We start from the raw sequence: 18,610 nt of genomic DNA, 5'->3' as shown, positions 1-18,610 counted from the left end.
CCGAGGGGGGGGGGAGACTGGATGAAAAACAAGTATGAATAAGTCACCAAAAAACACTACATGTGAATTTTCAGTTAAAAAAAAAAAGAAGTCAAGAATGGAACTAACGAAAGATCAAATGCTTCCAAATTACTAGTACTTTCTTCTCTAGTAATTATTATCTTTCGTAACTAAGGTGATATGCTCTAGAAGAGTAAGAAGAAGTCCTTTTATATTTCATGATAGGTTTAATCAGATAATTCCAGGAGTTGGGGGGGACATTAAAACAAATTCTTATGGTATCTGATATGTCCAATTACATGGGTATGATGTAACAAAAACGGTTACAAACTTATATATGCATATTTACATTATATACTCAAAACGATCAAGCGAGTCAACTCATCTGAGGCAATACATTATGACATGAGTTAAACAATTTTTCATTGCTTATTAGAAAGAATGCAGTTAAGCTCTTAATGGAAATCATATACAAGTGAGGCACTTTTGAGGTCAAGAATAGAAAGTAAATGACACTACACACTGGAAATGTTCACAAAAAAATCTATGTGTATCTTTAATACAAAGCTTTTCAACTAGATTATTCTTGAAAAAGTTTAAAACAACTTATGCAATTTAAGAAGCTTTTAGGAACAATGGCTAACATTTATCAGTGTACCAAAGCATGTGAAAATTTTGTAACCACCTGGCTGCTAGGCAAACAGTACCCTAAAGCCCTTTTTTTTGGGGGGGAGGGGTGTAATATAAGTCACCTCCTGCTATTTGTAAAAAAAATTTTTTTAATACTTGATTGATGGCAAAACACTTGATGCTACTATTGTAATGATATATGGACTGATTTTTTTTTCAAGTGCAACAATAATGCAAGTTTCTAGTGCTTTCCTTTATACTTAGAAATGTGACCACAGAGGTCAAATCAAGAATATTTAGTGAGAAATCTGTGTTTTTCAGGTAACTAATGTTTTCAAAATTTTATATAAAAAAAGTTACATTTGCTTAATGCACCTTTGGGTTACAATGAAAAAACCCAATCTTAAACACGTATTTCCAAGTGTAATCACAAAACCTAAAATAAATTTCAACAAAAGAAACATCCTTAAAATTGTCCACATTGCCCATCTGGAGCAAAGTATGTGTTTCCTGGACTGTGGAGACTTACATGGATGTTAAGAAACATCTCTGTGACATTTAAGTAAAAGAGAAAAGGGGAGGAAAAAGAAAAGAAAGAGCAAGACTTACCCAAGATAGCAAATGGCACTGTACACATGAATTGAAAGTGCATTCATATTACTTCGAAAGCTCATTTTAGGCACTGCTGAATAATCAGTGAAAATAGGTAGTTTCAAGTTTTTCCCATTAAATTTTAACCCCTGCCCCCATCATCTCAGAAATATACACACACTTTTTGAAGCTGTCATGATACAATACAGGTGATTATGTTTATTTATTTTTTTATAGTTCTCCCTGACTGGCAATGGGAGGAAAAACAAGAATACCATTTTGGTAATGGCTTTTGCGAGTTAAAGGAACTGGTTCCATAAATGCCTTAGTTCATCCATTAAATCTGACTTGCCAGTTCCAAATATCAATAAATATTTTAAAACAGGATATGTAAGAAAAAGTGCTTAAAATCTTTCAGTGAGCAACAAGACACATTATAGAAAAGAATCACTTTATAGTTCCTCTGAGCAATTTCTTCCTCCCGGTTTCCCCAGGAAGAGGTGGCCATTCATAAATAGCCCTTTCCTGGTGGTAGCAAGGAGCCCTCCTTACTGTGACAGCCCTCTCCTGTCTCTGATCTGGAAACTGTCCAGTAGGTGGTGCTGAAGTGCCACATCACATATTTCTACAGAAATCAATGGTCAGGAGAAGCATCATTTTACAAGTATCTGTTCTGAACAAAATAAGCTCATCAGACTGAAGTCTTTCTTGTCATGCCATCTAAATGATTTCATTTTCAATATTAATGATTAATGAAGCAGTTTTGTTCAGCCTCTATTTATACTATCAGATTAAAAACAGAAATGTTTTAGAGAAAAATCCAATTGGCAGTGCCAAATCTGTATAGAGAACAAGAAAATGTTCCTGAATCTAACTATACACATGTTAAGAATCAGAGATTTAAACTATCCAATTGTTTTCATGTAAGAATTCTAATTTACCAAGAGAAAAATTCCACACAGGGACTCAGATAACATTACATTTATCAGTTAGTCTTCTAAACTGATTTGGAAACTGGGTATGTTAACTATAAAGATCCAAGGTAAAATAAAAACCATTATATCGCCATAGTTTTTAATGAAGAAACTTGTTTAAAATTGTGAAGGGAAAAATGGGGACGGGACGGCAAAATCTTAGCAGCAAAGTGGTTAAACAAATTGAAAATATTAATGCACAAACATTAAAATATTAAAGCATATATGTTGCATATAAAATACAGTACAGAACCAGGAGTTGCACTATACTGATTAGTGCATAACAGAAGAAATGATTATATTTGTTCTTCCCAGAAGTATATACACAGTTCATTTCCACAGCATTTTCCTATATAGCCAGCAAGTTATTTTCTTCAGTTATTCACACCTTGCTCAAACCTGAATTTATAAACTCAGCACTTACAAATATGGAAATTCATTCACAAGGAAAACCAGTATTTCCATTTCACCAATAAAAAGGAATTTTGAAAGTTAACAGTCTATTTTAGGAAACCAAGTGTAGCTGAAAACTTCAGGGTTGAAGATCATCTGTGTAGCAGCATCCCAAATATATAAACAGTAAAAATAAGACTTAAAACTGCTGCTACAGAGTGATGTTTTGGATTTAGTTCATCCAATTGATTTTTAGTACAAAACTAGAAATAACCTCTTCTTCATAACATCTATAGTTATCAATATATTTTTCTTCTTTTCAATGTGAAATAATACTTCAAGATGATCTATATACACAATGTTGTCAGTTCAAGCTGTCATATAAATATAAATGCTTTCTTAAAAAAAAAGTATTTTACAGACAGATAGTGTTATATACATCTTTCAGTTTATCTGGGGCAAAAGAAAAAAGCTAACACGTGCTAAAGTGTGATACGTGAAAGGATAATACATAAATGACATCTAAAAACCTGCATAGAAAATAAGCTTTGAATGGTAGTGTGATTTTAATTTTTATCACTTCTGAAACTTCAAGCCATTAAAAAAAGGCACAATTCTCAACCTTATTCCTCAAAGGGAACATTCTGAAAGAACCCCTTACTTGGTTAGAGTTTTAATGTAACACTTATAAAAAGAAAATCTGACCCCAAGGTACCTTGTTTGTTGGAACATTTACCCAACTACTTTCTAAAGTAAACATCCGCTCATACAATGCTCTGAAAAAGAAATAAATTTATATGTACAAGATTTCATTCACAACATTGGATTAAATACTTTACTGGGATAGTTTAGCACACATTTTAACATAAAATAATCCTTTTGGCCAGTTTAAATAAAAATGCAACTGAGAAAAATGATCGGTTAGGTGAATAATAATAAGCATTGAGGATTAAACTAAAAAGTTAGTAACACAGCTGAACATATTCTGGTTTAGTAGGATGATAAATGGAAATTTTAAAGAGGAAACTGTTTTATACTACCTATCCAGTTATACTTTTTTGCCTTGTAAATCATTTGTAAATGCAGTATGTTTTTTTTTAAAGGATGAAACTCTGAAAGAAAACAACTTGCTGGTTGAATACCACAAAAACAAAACAAAACAAAACGACGACAAAAAAAACCTAAAAAAAGTCATTTTTTTCTATACTGTTTGCCCAGACTTTTCATATAAAAATAAGTGTTACGTTCCCATCAGAACATTAGACAAGTACATCTGTGCTTTAAAAAAAAGTTGGTCACTCAAGGCTATTAGAATAATTTTAAGGATTTTAGATTACCAGAATGTACAGATATAACTCAATATAAACTGTAGCCAAGGAGAAATGAGGAAATCATTCACATGGAATAAAAGTGTTATTAACTAGATGAGTTAAATATTCAAAATATATGGAATGTGACAGTAGATACATGTATATCTACTTCAGAACTAGGAGGGGGAAGAAAGCTTAATATGTAATAATTCGTACCTTACATTTAGTTAAATATAAACATTTGTTATTTATAGATAAAACTGCTTTCAAAAAACAACTAATACATGATTTAGTTGCACTTGTTTTACTTCTTATAATTCCCAAGTGTTAACTTTTCTTATACTGAAATCAACTGTCCCCTAATGCACTTTTATTTTTAGTTTGTGTCCTAATGAATTCAAACCTTGAAAAGTCCCATCACCTAATGCATAAATATACAAAAATGCCAAAAATTAATCTCTTTTAGTTGGATCATATTTTACGCTGACTTTTTATAGCCAATAGCCAGAAATAGTTTCTTTCTGCAAATACTCTACAACCTGTAACAAAACACGCCATGCACTCAAGGGAAAAAGTTAGGCATGGCTAGCATTTGTGAAATGCCAGGAACCGAGTTCTGCTTCCTCCACGTGTGGCCCCAAAGATACCAGGCAAGGTTCCGTATTGCTTGCCAAAAGCTTCCACAACTCCAAGTTAGCTAATTCCTGGAAACAAAGGTTTTAAGCTCATTTTGGCCCTGGATCATTTCATCCGGCAGCTTTATGTTTCCCGCCACAACACCCACACGCCTCACCACAGCGATGGCACATTCTCAAAGGGACATAGCAGCACATACATGGGACAATGAAAGACAAAGCTACCAGGGCTAACCATCGTAAGCAAAACTTGTCATCGCTAGTGTCACATGAACAGGGATCAGAAAAATCACCCTCGGAGTCTGACATACAATGATACAACATGCTCTCTGCACAGAGCATGCAACTAACTTGATATATGCATCTTTTAATAGGGTCTGGAGCATCCTGGCATTTCCCCCTGCCATTTTCTTCATGATTAAACCGTTCCTGGCAGTACACGCAGCGAGAACGTTCCCCATCCTCTTTTCTTCGTTTTGACTTCTTAAATTTTAATGAGGAAGGCTGTGTTTTAAATACCACAGAGTCTTTGAGTGAACTTAACTTAGTCTCATCCCCACAAGAGTACAGATATTCTGATTTTTTACTGTCTGGTTTAGAAAAGTGAATACTGGAGTCAGTGTCATCTCTCTCCAAGTCATTTTTCCACATGTCAGGATGTCTGTAGTCTGCATAGCGGCGTATCAAGATATCACGAGGATTTATTCTGACAATCTCATCCTCATCTTGAAAGCTGACATGCCTGATCGATTTCAAAGGGACCTAAGAAGGAAAGAAATGAAAACTCCAGCAAAAATTATGATGGTTAATTTATGTGTCAACCTGGTGGGGCCACAATGCCCAGATATTTGTCCAGACGTTATTCTGAATGTTTCTGTGATATGTTTTTCAGATGAGATCAACATCTTAACTGGTGGGCTATGAGCAAAGCCCAGTACTTCCCATGAGGTTGGTGGACCCCACTGGAATCAGTTTAAAGCCTGAACAGAGCAAAGACTGATCATCTCCCGGAACAGAAGGGTTTCTGCCTTTGGTCCCAACTACAGCTCTTCCCTGGATCTCTGGCCTGATGAGACAGCCTGCAGATTTTGAATGTGAACTATACTGAGGCACAAGTCAATTCCTTGAAACCCTCGCCCCATACAGCCACCTTGTTGGCTCTGTTTCTCTGGAGAACCTGGATCAATACAGAAGTAGATGGCCAGAGGGTGGCACGTGGGAAAGCCCAATTCTGTGTGATGCTGATTTACACGAGGAGGCTCTGGTTCAACCTGACACTGAGCATGGGGAAGGGGGATGCTTATAAGCCCAAGTACCAGGGCTGGCTGAAGCTGAGGCTGGATCACAGCATCAAGACCCTGTTGAGGGTCCAGCAGATGGCATAGCAGTTATGTCATTGGACTCCCACATGGCCGACTGTGGTTCAAGTCCTGGACCTGGTGACTTGAAACTCATGCTGGGTATGTGTGTGTGCCCCCAAGATCTTAGGAGGAGAAGGGATCATATTGTGACCATCCTCTCTGGGGGGGTGGTAGTAGTGATTTTTCACTTTCTCTCTGTCTCTCTCTGGTGAGCGCACACACCCTAAGGCAACAATCTCTTTAAAAGACTCTGGTGGAGCTGCTATCTCTTTTTCTCTCTGTTACTCATGGAAGAAAGAAACTTAAAGAGCACTTCTGAAAAATAAAAATACAGGGGCTAGCCTGTGGCCTGATGATTAAGACAGCTGAATCCCACGTGGAGAAAAGTACGGCTCATGTCTTAGACCAGAGGCTTGAGAATACGCTGGGTTGAGTGTGTGTGTGCCTGAAATCCTGAAAGGAGAGAGAGATGGAGGAGAGGACTGCAGTGTGACCGTTCCCATAGGGGGTGCTTCCCCCCCGACCCCTACTCTGTTTCTCTCCAGTAAGCACATACATCCACTGACAAAAAACCAAACAAATAGAAGTGGGGTGTGACCATAAGAAACATTTAAAAATCTGAAGAGGCTTTGGAACTGGAGAATATAGGGGCTGAAAAGATTTAGGATGAAGGTCAGAAAGAGCTTTGAAGAAACTTGGTACCATATGAAGGCAATGTGAAGGTGTTTCCAGTGAAGCCTCAGATGGAAGTGAACATGTTACTGGACACTGGAAGAAATGTGATTCTTGTTAACAAGTAGCACAGAACCTGTCTGAATTATGTTCTAGTGGCTTCTGGAAGGTAAAACTTGTGAATGATAAACAGATATTTAACGAAGGAGATTTCAAAGCAAAGAGTTGAAGGTGTGGTCTAGTTTCTTCTCACTGCTTCTGACAGTGTAATGCAAGAGCAAGAAGTTAAGGAAGGACTTGTTAAGCACTGTAAAAATTAAGAAAGTGTGTTCTGGAGAGTATACCAAAGGTGTGTCTGGACTATTATGTGGTAAAGTGCTGACAACTTGGGACAAAGACACGATGAAATGAAGGACATCTGTCAGACTTCTGGGATTGGCTAAGAGAACCATATGGTTATGATCATGTGTTTTCTTTCAAGAAAAGGGAAGAATGATCCTGAATTCAGGGCTGTCTCCTCCTTGGTTCCAGAGGACAGAACCAAGTCCTCAGCGTCAGTGCACCTGCGATAGCAGCCTACAGTCTTGGGAGTGATGCTGACACCTAGGGCCAAGGCAGTGAGAGTGTCACTCTGGGGGGCCCAGAAAAGGAGCATCAAGCCAAAGAGGATTCATCTCAAAAGCTAACGGAATTTTCCCTGTTAGGATTTAGACTTGATTGGGACCTGTGATATCCTCCTTCTTTTCAGTTTCTCAAATGCCTTTTCTATTATTTTATTTTAGAGACAGACACTTGTCTAGGTTTATGGGCTCACAACTAGAGAGGAACTGTACCCCAAGATGAGACATACCTCAAGTCCCACCCAATTTGACCGAGATGGTATTTAGATAAGATCCGAGTTTTAAAGGCTGATGCTGAAATGGGTTAAGATAAGGATACTGGAATTTATGGACTAAATTGTGTCCTCCTCAAATTCATGTATTAAGTTCCTGACTCCCTGTAACTCAGAATGAGACTGTATTTGGAAACAAAGCTTTTAAGGAGGTAGCAAAGTTGAAATGGGGCCTACGGTAGGCCTTAATCCAATCTGCATCTTTATAACAGGAAATTTGGACACACACCTAGTTACAAGATGGATGTATCTCAGGAGGAAAGACCTTATAAGGGCACAGTGAGAAGGTTGCTGTTGACAAGCCATGCAGAAAGGCCACAGAAGGAACCAAACCTGCCAATCTTGGACTTCCAGCCTCGAGAACGAAAAGAAAATAAATCTCTGTTGTTGAAGCCATGTTGCTTAATACCAGTCTGTGCTATTTGTTATCGAAGTCCTAGCAACTAATAAGGATATACATGTTTATGGCTTGGCCACCTGAAAATTCTCTGATAAATAACAAAAAACACACCCCTACCCCTGGAACCAACTGTCTGTCCAATTACTCTCTTTTTCTCTTCCTAAATCTTTTGTGTAATTGTAGTCATTGAGGCCAAGGAGCAAAATTAAGTCTTTGTCCCTTCCCATTACCCCAAAGATGAGCTTCTAGCAGTCAAATTTATATGTATGTCCTAGTTCTAGTCTAGTTCTAGTCCCAGAGATTAGTCTACAAGTAAGCACTGGATCCAGGTTGAGACAAACTTCTAACCTCCAGATATTTGGAATTAGGGCTAAAAAAAATTCCAGGTCTGTGCTAAAGATGCTGTGACAGACACAGTCTATTAAATTATCAATATACAATTCTCACTGGTCCTTTCTGGTGATAAATACAGTTATAGCAGCCCCCCCCCCGAAATAAATAATAAATTTGGATAGAGTTTATGTTAAGTAAAAACATTTATAAGCATATATGTAGCAAATTTATACACTGACTGATTTAACTACATAGCGAATTAGATATGCTGAAAAATTTCATCTATATTGCTAATTAGTTATATTCATTATCAGAAGATAAACTAACATTACTTACCTTATTTTGAGACTTTAGGCTTCCACATTCCTTGGATATTTGCCGCTGAACATATTCCATATTTCTGCTCTGAATGTCTAAGCCTGGTTGACCAAATGTTATCTAAAGTACAAACAATTTCTACTTAAGTGTCGAAAGAATGAATTTCTTACTTTTAATAAGACTATATACAAGGTAGATTTCAAAACTTAATGACGATTTATCGGTAGTGACATTTTTCATAATGGTTTGAATAAAAAGCATTGAGTCATCATTTCTCCCTTAAAAAAAACTTATGTTTTTTATGATACATCACAAATTTAAGAAGTAATATATAGCCAAAAGAAAAAAAAATAGTAGAAACAACCTAGTCATCAACTAATCACTAGATAAATAAATGTGGCAGATCCACACAGTGGAATATTACTTGACTATAAAAAGAAATAATATAGTCCTATATGTCACAATAATAGTCATCAAGGACCAGAGGACAGAGGGTAGGGGCAAAGACTACTAGTAGAAATGGGTTTTTTTGAGGTGATAAAAATGTCCTGGAGGAACTAGCAGTTAGTGTAATGGCTATGTCGCTGGACTCTCACATAGTCGACCGCGGTTTGAGTTCCAGACCCGGTGGCTTAAACTCACTCCGGGTGCGTGTGCATGTGTGCCCAAGATCCCAAGAGGAGAATGGAGGAAAAGGGATTGCGGCATGGCCATCCCCTCTGGGGGGGGGGAGGTGATTTCTCGCTGTCTGTCTGGCGAGCGGCATGCGCCCTATAGCAAAAACCTCTCTCAAAAAAAAAAAAAAGAAAAAAGAAAAAAAAAAAAAGTCCTGGAATTTGATAGTAGTAATGGTTGTACAATCTTGTGAATATATTAAAGCCAACAAATTGTATGCTCTAAAAGGATAATTTTATATTTATGTAAATGATATCTAAAAAAAAGCAGAGACATTTATTGTCCTGATATATGTATTAGCATTCTCAACTGCGAAGTCCATTTCAGGGCTAGATTACAATTAAAATTTGTTTATGTTCAATTCTTAAATTTTTTATAAAGAAGAAGTTCAAGCATATACAAAGAAACTAATATAATGAATAACCATGTCTATAACCTAGTTTCAATAATTATCAACACTTTGGGAATCTTGTTTTCTTCTTCTTTGTTTTTTTGGGAACATTTTGATCCAAATCTCACTGTTGTATAGTAAAATTTTTTTAATCTTATTTAGACCTTCAGTCTCAATCTTGAATTATCTATTATACAAAAATTTTAGTGTGTTCCTTCAAGTTTTCATAGACACACGTGCATATATGTAGATTTAAAATATTTTAAATACAAATGGAACTTTTTATACTATGTTTTGCTTTGTGCACTTAATGATACATTATGAACACTTTTGTTTATAAGTGGAATATGTAATAAGAATTTAGAAATTAATGTGAGTAGGAATCACTATAAATTAAATGGCTTGGGCAGTCTTTATGAAGGAAACAATCTGAAGTAAATGCAAAATAAGCAAAGCATTTGCTCAAGTAAAAAACAAAAAACAAAAAACAAAACCCTCAAAAAACAAAAACAAGGGCCAGCAGGTGGTATAGTAGTTAAGGCAATGGACTCCCACATGGCTAACCATAGTTTGAGTCCTGGACCCTGTGGCTTGAAATTCATGCCAGGCATGAGTTCATGCATACTCAAAATCCTGGAAGGAGGATGGAGGAGAAGGGAGTATGGCCACAGCCCCTCTGGAGTGTTATTTCTCTCTCTCTTTCTCTCTGTGTCTGGCCAGCACAGGCACCCTACAGTAAAAATCTCCCTTAAAAACAAACAAAGCAAACAAACAAAAAAATACCCAACAAAAATAAAGTCCTAGAAGATTGTAGAAAAATAGTGAGGGAATTTTGACACACACACACACACACATATACATATATACGTGTGTGTATATACATATTCCTGAATATATATATTCCTGAAATCTATTTTAAAAAGTAAAATGCTCACTTTTTTGCTATTTCAAAAAGCTTATTCACTTATTTCCTTCAAGTGAGGGAAACAGAATCTCTTAACTGGATCTCCATGCCATGATCCTCCCCCATTCCTGAAGTCAGTCAGGGTCATTAGAAAGTTAAACACACACCATTTTAACACATACTTAGAAAACTACCTAAGTCAATAAAGTCTCTAAATATTAGTTCTCCCACACAATCCCTAAGACAAATGGATAATGCTGACGTTTTAAACGTATAAAACACAGATGTTCTAAGAAATATCCTGATTAACTACTGTTTTTGGATTCCCTGGAAATCTGGGGCTACTGCTTTGAATTTATCAGCTGAAAACGCCATGGGAGATACTTCATCAAAATTGGTAACAAACGATTTATTTTTTTTAAGAGAGATTTTTGCTGTAGGTCACCTACATTCACTGGAGAGACAGAAAAAAAGCAATAAATCACTCCCGGGGGAGTGGGATGGACATGCAGCAATCCCTTTTCGGCTGTTCTCCTCTTATGATCTTGGGCATGCATGCACACACACCCAGCAGAAGCCTCGGGGTCTGGGACTCAAACCGTGGTCTGCCATGTGGGAGGTCAACAATGTAACCATTATGCCATCTGCTGGTCCCAACAGATGAAATTTAAAAAGGTACAAAGAAATAAATCTTGTAACAGAAGTCCAGTACCTTTTCATAAAGAGACTGTGTAGAGAGATAATATAACTAAATAAAGGGATGTTATCATATTAATGGGTATGACTAAATTCTTGTGCACAAGCCCTATAGCAAAAATTAAAATAACTGATGGGTTAACTTACTAGCTTACAAGTAAGGATAAAAATCTTAGCATTTTTCATAGTTCTGTAAGGCAGTAGTCCAGTCCTTCACCAAGACTGTTCCTTGGCTGTAGAAAAAAACCATCAAGCCATCCCAGTTGAATGCAATTAAATATTCAAAGCATATAATTACACTATTGAGCATTTACACCTGCCCGGCTAGCTTCTAGTGAGGATCTAGTATCTCATGAAGACCAATTTTATATGGAGAATGTGCTAAACAAGTCACTGCCAGCACTATAATACTCATGATGGTTTAAATTTTAGATTGTGGTTTTTACCCTTTTTAAAAATAATTAGATTTTTAAAAAATCTCTGAAAGATGACTTCATTTTAGTACCGAAGTAAGCTTTCTGATGTGCTTGGAGTGGGCATACAGATTACTTTCAGCTTTTATTTTTGCTATTAATTTGCTCAAAGCTGAGGGCCATATTCCATACTGTGGGAAATTCATCCTGTGAGGTCTTCTGAATCACAACCAAATGACAACAGATACACAAACCTAACAGTACTGTGAGTGCAAATGTGCTTTAGTCCTGTAGAAACTTCTGTAATATTTACTAAGTATATAGTTACATCTAATGCAGCTTTTTAAAAAATTTCATTTGTTTTAAATTTGACCAGATTTATTTTTTTAAAGAATTATTTTATTCAACTGTTCGTTTGTTATTTAAATCTGACCAGAGTGAGAGAGAAAGAGAGAAAGAGAGAAAGTGAGAAAGCAAGCCACCAGGTCTAGGACTTGCACTGTGGTCAGCCTTATGGGATTCTAGCACCCCCTAACCACCATACCACCTGCTGGCCCTAGATTTATTTTCTATTATTATTATTATTTTTAAAAGAATTATTTGATTTAACTTTATTTATTTATTTTAGTTTGACCAGAGAGGGACAGGGTGAAAGAGAGAGGGCAAGTGGGAAAGCAAGCCGCCAGGTCTGGGACTTGAACTGTAGTCGGCTATGTGGGAGTCCAGCGCCCCTAATCACCATGCCACTTGCTGGCCACTTATTTATTATTTTTATATAGACCAGAGAGAGATGGAGCGAGATTGAGGGAAAGTGAGAAAATAAGCTTCCAGGTCTGGGACGTGAACTGTGATCAGTCATGTCGGATTCAAGCACCTTAACCACTATGCCACCTACTGGCCTGTCTACTGCAGCTTTAAAAAAAAATTATCCTATTCTAACTCCTATTAAACTGAGAATAACAACTATTTTTCACACTCAGATTTTTGCCAAAGGGCACATGCACTTGTTGAGGAGAGAGAAAGGGAAAGTGAAAATTACCCCTTCACCCTCCTGGGAGGCATGGCTATGCTGCAATCCCTTTCCTTCCATTCTCCTCTTGGAATTTTGGACATATATGCACCTGGTGTAGTTTTCTTTTTCCTTTTTAATTAATTAATTAGTATTTTAATTTTCTTTCTTTCTGTTTTTTTTTTTTAAGTTTTTTTTTTTTTTTCTTTTTTTTTTTTTTTCTTTTTTTTTTTTTTTGCCATAGGGCACATTCACTTGCTGGAGACAGAGAGAGGGAAAGTGAGAAACTGCTCCCCCAGGGTGGATGGCCATACCACAATCTCTTCTCTTCCATTCCCATCTTGGGATTTTGGGTGTGAATGCACATATGCCTGGTATGATTTTCAAACCACTGACTCCAGGACTTGAACCATAGTTGGCCATGTGGGAGTCCACCACCTTAACCACCACACCACCTGCTGGACCTAAGAATTCCACCGATTTTGAAATAGCAAATGTGTTGCTAAGTATATGCAAATTCATAAAATACCCTTTTTTCTCTATGTCATGTCAATCCTGGAGATAAGAGATTAGTAGTTCTGTTTTAATTGCTTAACAAAACATTTTTTCTAAGTGTTATATAAATCACAGTTAATCATTCTGTCTCCATAACAATTTTAGAAGGTAGATGATGATACCAATTTACAGATGAAGATATTAAGGAAAAAGAGGCTGAGTCATATGCCCAAGGCTACACCGCCAGAAAGTAAAGCAGCTGGAAATCAGTAGCCCACCCCAAAGCTAAGTGCTGTTAGCCAAGTGCTGACGTCTCTCTCTGCAATGTAGTATCATTCTGGACTTTTCTACACAGTGTACATTCTTCAACTGCCCCACTACTACCATTACTGCCATTTGGGGAGATGAGTTCAGTTTTTTTTTCCTCCCACTCATCATCAATCAAAAGAATCCCTTTCAGTTCTTTTGCTTCTTTAAAGAGAGAGGGTCTCACTATGTTCCCTAGCCTGATCCTAAACACACAGATACCCTTGTGTCAGGCTCTTCTGCAGGTGAGACAATGACAAGCACTACTCACCCAACTTCATTTACAGTTTGGTCAGCCAAAGATAGGCCAAATTAATGGCAAGTGCCTGGGATGCAGAATGATGTCAACTGTAACTCTGTGTCCACTTGCCGAGTGCTCTTTCTACTCTATGAATCAGTGACCGCCTATATATAACCTGGACTCTCTCCTCCCCTGGGATGAGTATTTCTGCCCACCACCCAATATGCTGGAATGTATCTTGTATTTAATAGTGTTAAACTGGACCTCTCTGCACTCAACTACCCTATTTCCTAGGAAGCCTGGAAGTTTTACACGCAACTGTGATTCCATTTATGTTGTTCTGATATCTCAATTATCTCTGGAGAGGGCATACAGATTACTTTCAGCTTTTATTCTTGCTGTTAATTTGCTCAAAGTAAAACTGGGTTTCAATTAATTCTTCCACCTTATACTAACTTAACATGATTTTTCTTCAATTTTTTATAAAATTTCATAATAAATCTAGATAACATTTATAAATTACAGATCTAAGATGAAGCACTGTAATTGTGGTTGACGTGAAAAGTAAAATGGGTTACTGTAAGGAAAACACCTAAACAATGGGGCCAGCAGGTGGCACAGTGGTTAAGATGCTGAACTCCCATGTGGTCAACCCTGGTTTGAGGCACAGACTTAAAGGCTTGAAGCTCATACCTGGCATGTGCACCCAGAATCATAAGAGAATAGAGAAGGGATTGCAGCATGGCCATCCCCAGTGGGTGTGATTTCTCACTTTCTGTTTCTGTCTCTTTAATGAGCATACATACCCTATAACCCTATAACAAAAATCTCTCTCAAAAAAGCAAACAAACAAAAACAAAAAACAGTAGCTAGCACATAGTAGGTAAGAGTCATGATAAAGATCAACAAACCCTAATGATCAGATTCAGTGAAATATAAAGGCCGGAAGTCTTTCACAATCTGTTTCTAACTTAAATAAATCATAATCTTCAGCTAAAAACAGATTTGTCAACAGCCATAAACAGGAAATGGTTCTAGATGAGAATATGGCAGTAAGAAATTGAAGAACATAAAAAATAAATAGGGAATAAATCTAATCAAATAATTGTTGATTAGAATACTTTGTAAGATTTTAAATTTTACAGACACACATGAAAGAGAATTAAAATTGTGACAATCACACAAAAGATAAAAGAGAGGCAAGTAGAGTTGGCATTATATATCTGTGCATTGTCCTGGAATTGGATACACACACGCGCGCGCATATATATAAAATTTAGGGTTAGGTTCTAAAGAGTCAATCATACATTTGTAATCTCTAAGATAACCACTAAAAATACTGAATGACCATACTACTAAAGCTAAACAAGGAGGAACAGCAAGTAATTAAATGTTTCTTTTTAAAAAGTTATTAATTTAATTTTGTTATTATTATATATTTTTAAAAATTGCTATAGAGCACATGTGCTCACCAGAGAGAGATGGGAGCAGGAAAGAGTCAGAGAGCAAGCCAGGTCTAGGACTTGTTCAGTCCAGTGCCTGAATCACCACACCACCTGCTGGCTCCATTACATATATTTAAATAAACAAAGTGAGGAACAAAAAGGAACCAGAATCAATGGGCAGGTAGAATATTACTGCAATAAAAGTAATGGATAAGCAAGCCCCATGGCCTGGTGGTTAAGGGAGCCAGATCACACATGACCAACAGAATGGTTCAATCCTGTCCTGGCAGGAACTAAGTATGTGTGCATGTATGTTCCAAATCCCAACAGACTGGATAAATGAAAGAAGGGACTGGCATAACCATGCCCCTCTGGGTGTGCTTTCTCCCTTTCTCCTTGTCTCTCTGATGACAGCACCCTTTGACAAATTAAAAAAAAAAAAGGGCAAAATATACCAAAGAAAAAGACTGGGACTAAACAAAACCCAACTATATATAATTTAAAAGAGAGATTTTATATAAAAAACACCCAAATTGTGAAAAGTAAAAGACATATTAAAAATTACAGATGCTGGGACCAGCAGTTAGCGTAATGGCTATGTTGCTGGACTCCCATGTAGTCGACCGCGGTTTGAGTCCTGGACCCAGCGGTTTAAACTCACGGTGGATGAGTGTGCATGCTTGCCCAAGATCCTGAGAGGAGAATGGAGGAGAAGGGACTGCAGCATTGCCATCCCCCCTGGTAGTGGTGGTGGGTGGTGATTTCTTGCTTTCTGTCTCTCTGTCTTTTTGGCGAGCGCACATGCCCTATAGCAAAAACCTCTCCAAAAAAAAAAAAAATTACAGATGCTTATTTAACAACAATAAAAACATCTGTTAATGTCACTAAGAGAATCACAGTTAATGGTCTTCTAAAAGATCTGGTAAATTTGAGTACCTGAAACAAGGTTATGTCCTAAAACTAAGGTTTAATTTTTAGATCATCTTGGCTAGAACCATTAGAAAGCTGTATACATAATATCCAGTGGGAACTTTTCAGTGTGTTGATTTAGGAGTACATTTGCAGTTTCTAAGAAAAGTTATAAGGAGCATTCTGATACATGTCAGTCAGTGTATTTACCACAGATATGTTTGCTGAGGCCTTTTTTATTTTATTCTTTGAGAGAATTTTGTTATAGGATGTGTGTGTTTGCTGGAGAGACAGAGAGAAAGAAAGCGATCAATCACCCCCCAGGGGGATGGCCATGCTGCAATCCCTTCTCCTCTCATGATTTTCGGCATGCAAGCACATGCACCCAGTGAGTTTCAAGTCACTGAGTCCAGGACTCCTACTGCAGTTGACCATGTGAGAGTCTAGCAATGTTTACCATTACGCCTCCTGCTGGTCCCTGCTGAGGACATTTTTAATAATTATCTCTGAAATGAGAAGTTTCTTGTATAGTAAGGTTTAAGAACTTTTGCCTCTTAAAAAGTTGCCCTTTCCTTCTGTATAATGAAAACATAACACATGTCCCCTTTCACTTGAGCCATAGAAAATTTAAAGTGAAATTTATGGTTCAAGTACTATAATTTATATGTTTATTCTCTCTCTCTAGATCTGATTTAATTATAGACCATATTCATTTTTTTGTTTGTTTATTTTGTCTGGTAAAGGACAGATGGTCCTAATGACCCTCTGTAACATACCCAATTTCTATAAATGCAAATAACAGGATGAAAAGTATTTGTCTTCTCACCTGATTGGCTTGGCTTTGTAAGTAGACTCTTCTGGCATTCAGATCTTCAAAGGGAGAAGGTCTTATACTTGAGCTTCTATAAGGCTCGCTGGTAACAACCGTCTCTTGGTGGAAAAGATGACTTTTCACTAGAGAGCTAGAAGTATCCTCTTCAATTGCCTAATGGAAATAACCTCAACTCATTAGTTGCCAGAATTAAACAAACAAACAATAACGAAATAAGATACTTAAGTTTATACCACCACTGTCACTATGAATGGCAATTCCCATGATTATATGACGAGTACAAATGATTACATATATTACATCATCAGGGAGCTGTGTCAAAATAATATGGAATTTCAAAATAACAAACAAACAAACAAACAAACAAAAACCACCGGAACCAGCAGTTAGCTTAATGGCTATGTCGCTGGACTCCCACGTAGTCAACTGCAGTTCGCGACCCGGACCCGGTGTTAGAACTCACGCCGGGCGCGTGTGCGTGCGTGCCCAAGAGCCCAGGAGAAAAATGGAGGGGAAGGGATTGTGGCGTGACCATCCCCCCTGGGGGGTGATTTCTCACTTTCTGTCTCTATGTCTCTGTCTGTCTGGCGAGTGCACGCGCCCTATAGTGAAAACCTCTCCAAAAAAAAAACCCACAACTCTATGAACAAAATGGGTTTTCTTATTGCTAACAACCTAGGAAGATTCTGAAGGTTACCCATGTCATGTGGAAGAGATATGTAGTTAAAGTTATAAATATAGTAAAAGTGATAATATGCAAATAGAAAATAAAGAAATTACTAGGAAGAAAACACAAATCAATATGACTTATTTTAAACAAAAAAAGTATGTATATCAAGGACTGTGCTGTTGATACAATGGATTAAAAGAAGAAAGATATACTTAATTACAGCCATTCAAGACTTGCTTTTAAAACATCGCAAATACTAATTTCTATAAAATAAATGTTCAGTGAAATTTAGCTCATTACAAAACATAAAGTCCTGAAAGGGTTTTGTGACACCTAGTTTTTTTTTTAATCAAATAATTATTTAGATTTTATTTAATTTCCTATAGTGCACATGTGCTCACCAGAAAGAGAGAAAGGGAGAAAACAAGCAGTGAGGTCTAGGACTTGAATCATAATTGGACATGTGGAAGTCTAGTGCCATAATTTCCATGCCACCTACTGGCTCCTACATTTAGCTTTTCAAAGAAATAGAATGACTATTTGTTGTCATCCCTTCCATTACTGCACAATTATTTGAGAAGAGAACGTGATAGCCAAGTAAAAATGGCTGAAATATTTCCACAGGCTCACTCTGAAATAATTCAGAATAATCAACCTAAGGTTAGCAATTTCAAGGGTTTAAACCTTCTTAAGCTTTTCTTTTTAAATAAAAAGACTAATAAAACTCTTGTGGGGCCGGCAAGTGGCATGGTGGTTAAAGGTGCTGGACTCCCACATGGCCGACCATGGTTCAAGTCTCAGACCTGGTGCCTTGCTTTCTCACTTCTCTCTCTCTCTGATCAAACTCGAAAATAATAATGATGATAATAATAAATAAAGTTAAATAAAATAATTTAAAAAAACCTCTTCTTTTGTTGGTGCTACTAAAAACAGTCAATATAATTCATAAAATAAACCAAGATTCTTTTTAAATTTATTTATTTTTGTATATACATTCAATCGCATTGTTTGGCTTACAATGTGAGCATTTCAATATGTGAACATTTCTCCCCAGTCCCGTTGATCAAAATATCTTCAACCTATAACACCACACTTCCCCATCCCGTCAATGTTCT

The 18,610-nt window shown here is 36.9% G+C and overlaps 1 protein-coding gene across 1 annotated transcript in view; it reads right to left on the bottom strand.

Annotated features, from left to right (window-relative positions):
- Positions 1-531: 531 nt before the first annotated feature.
- The window catches only part of SPRED1 (sprouty related EVH1 domain containing 1), a 127,863-nt gene continuing 109,784 nt past the window's right edge, over positions 532-18,610 (bottom strand). Inside the window, exons 5-7 of the mRNA XM_006141714.3 lie at positions 16,820-16,978; positions 8,528-8,629; positions 532-5,295 (exon numbers count right to left, since the gene is read on the bottom strand). Coding sequence (XP_006141776.1) covers positions 4,645-5,295; positions 8,528-8,629; positions 16,820-16,978 — 912 coding nt within the window. The 3' untranslated portion in view covers positions 532-4,644. The remainder of the gene's footprint in view (positions 5,296-8,527; positions 8,630-16,819; positions 16,979-18,610) is intronic.

The sequence above is a fragment of the Tupaia chinensis genome, unplaced genomic scaffold (genome assembly GCF_000334495.1).
Source record: "Tupaia chinensis unplaced genomic scaffold, TupChi_1.0 Scaffold000062_1, whole genome shotgun sequence".
Classification (NCBI taxonomy): Eukaryota; Metazoa; Chordata; class Mammalia; order Scandentia; family Tupaiidae; genus Tupaia; species Tupaia belangeri.
The sequence above is the reverse complement of the archived record's forward strand: the minus strand, read 5'-3'. Positions and strand labels throughout refer to the sequence as shown.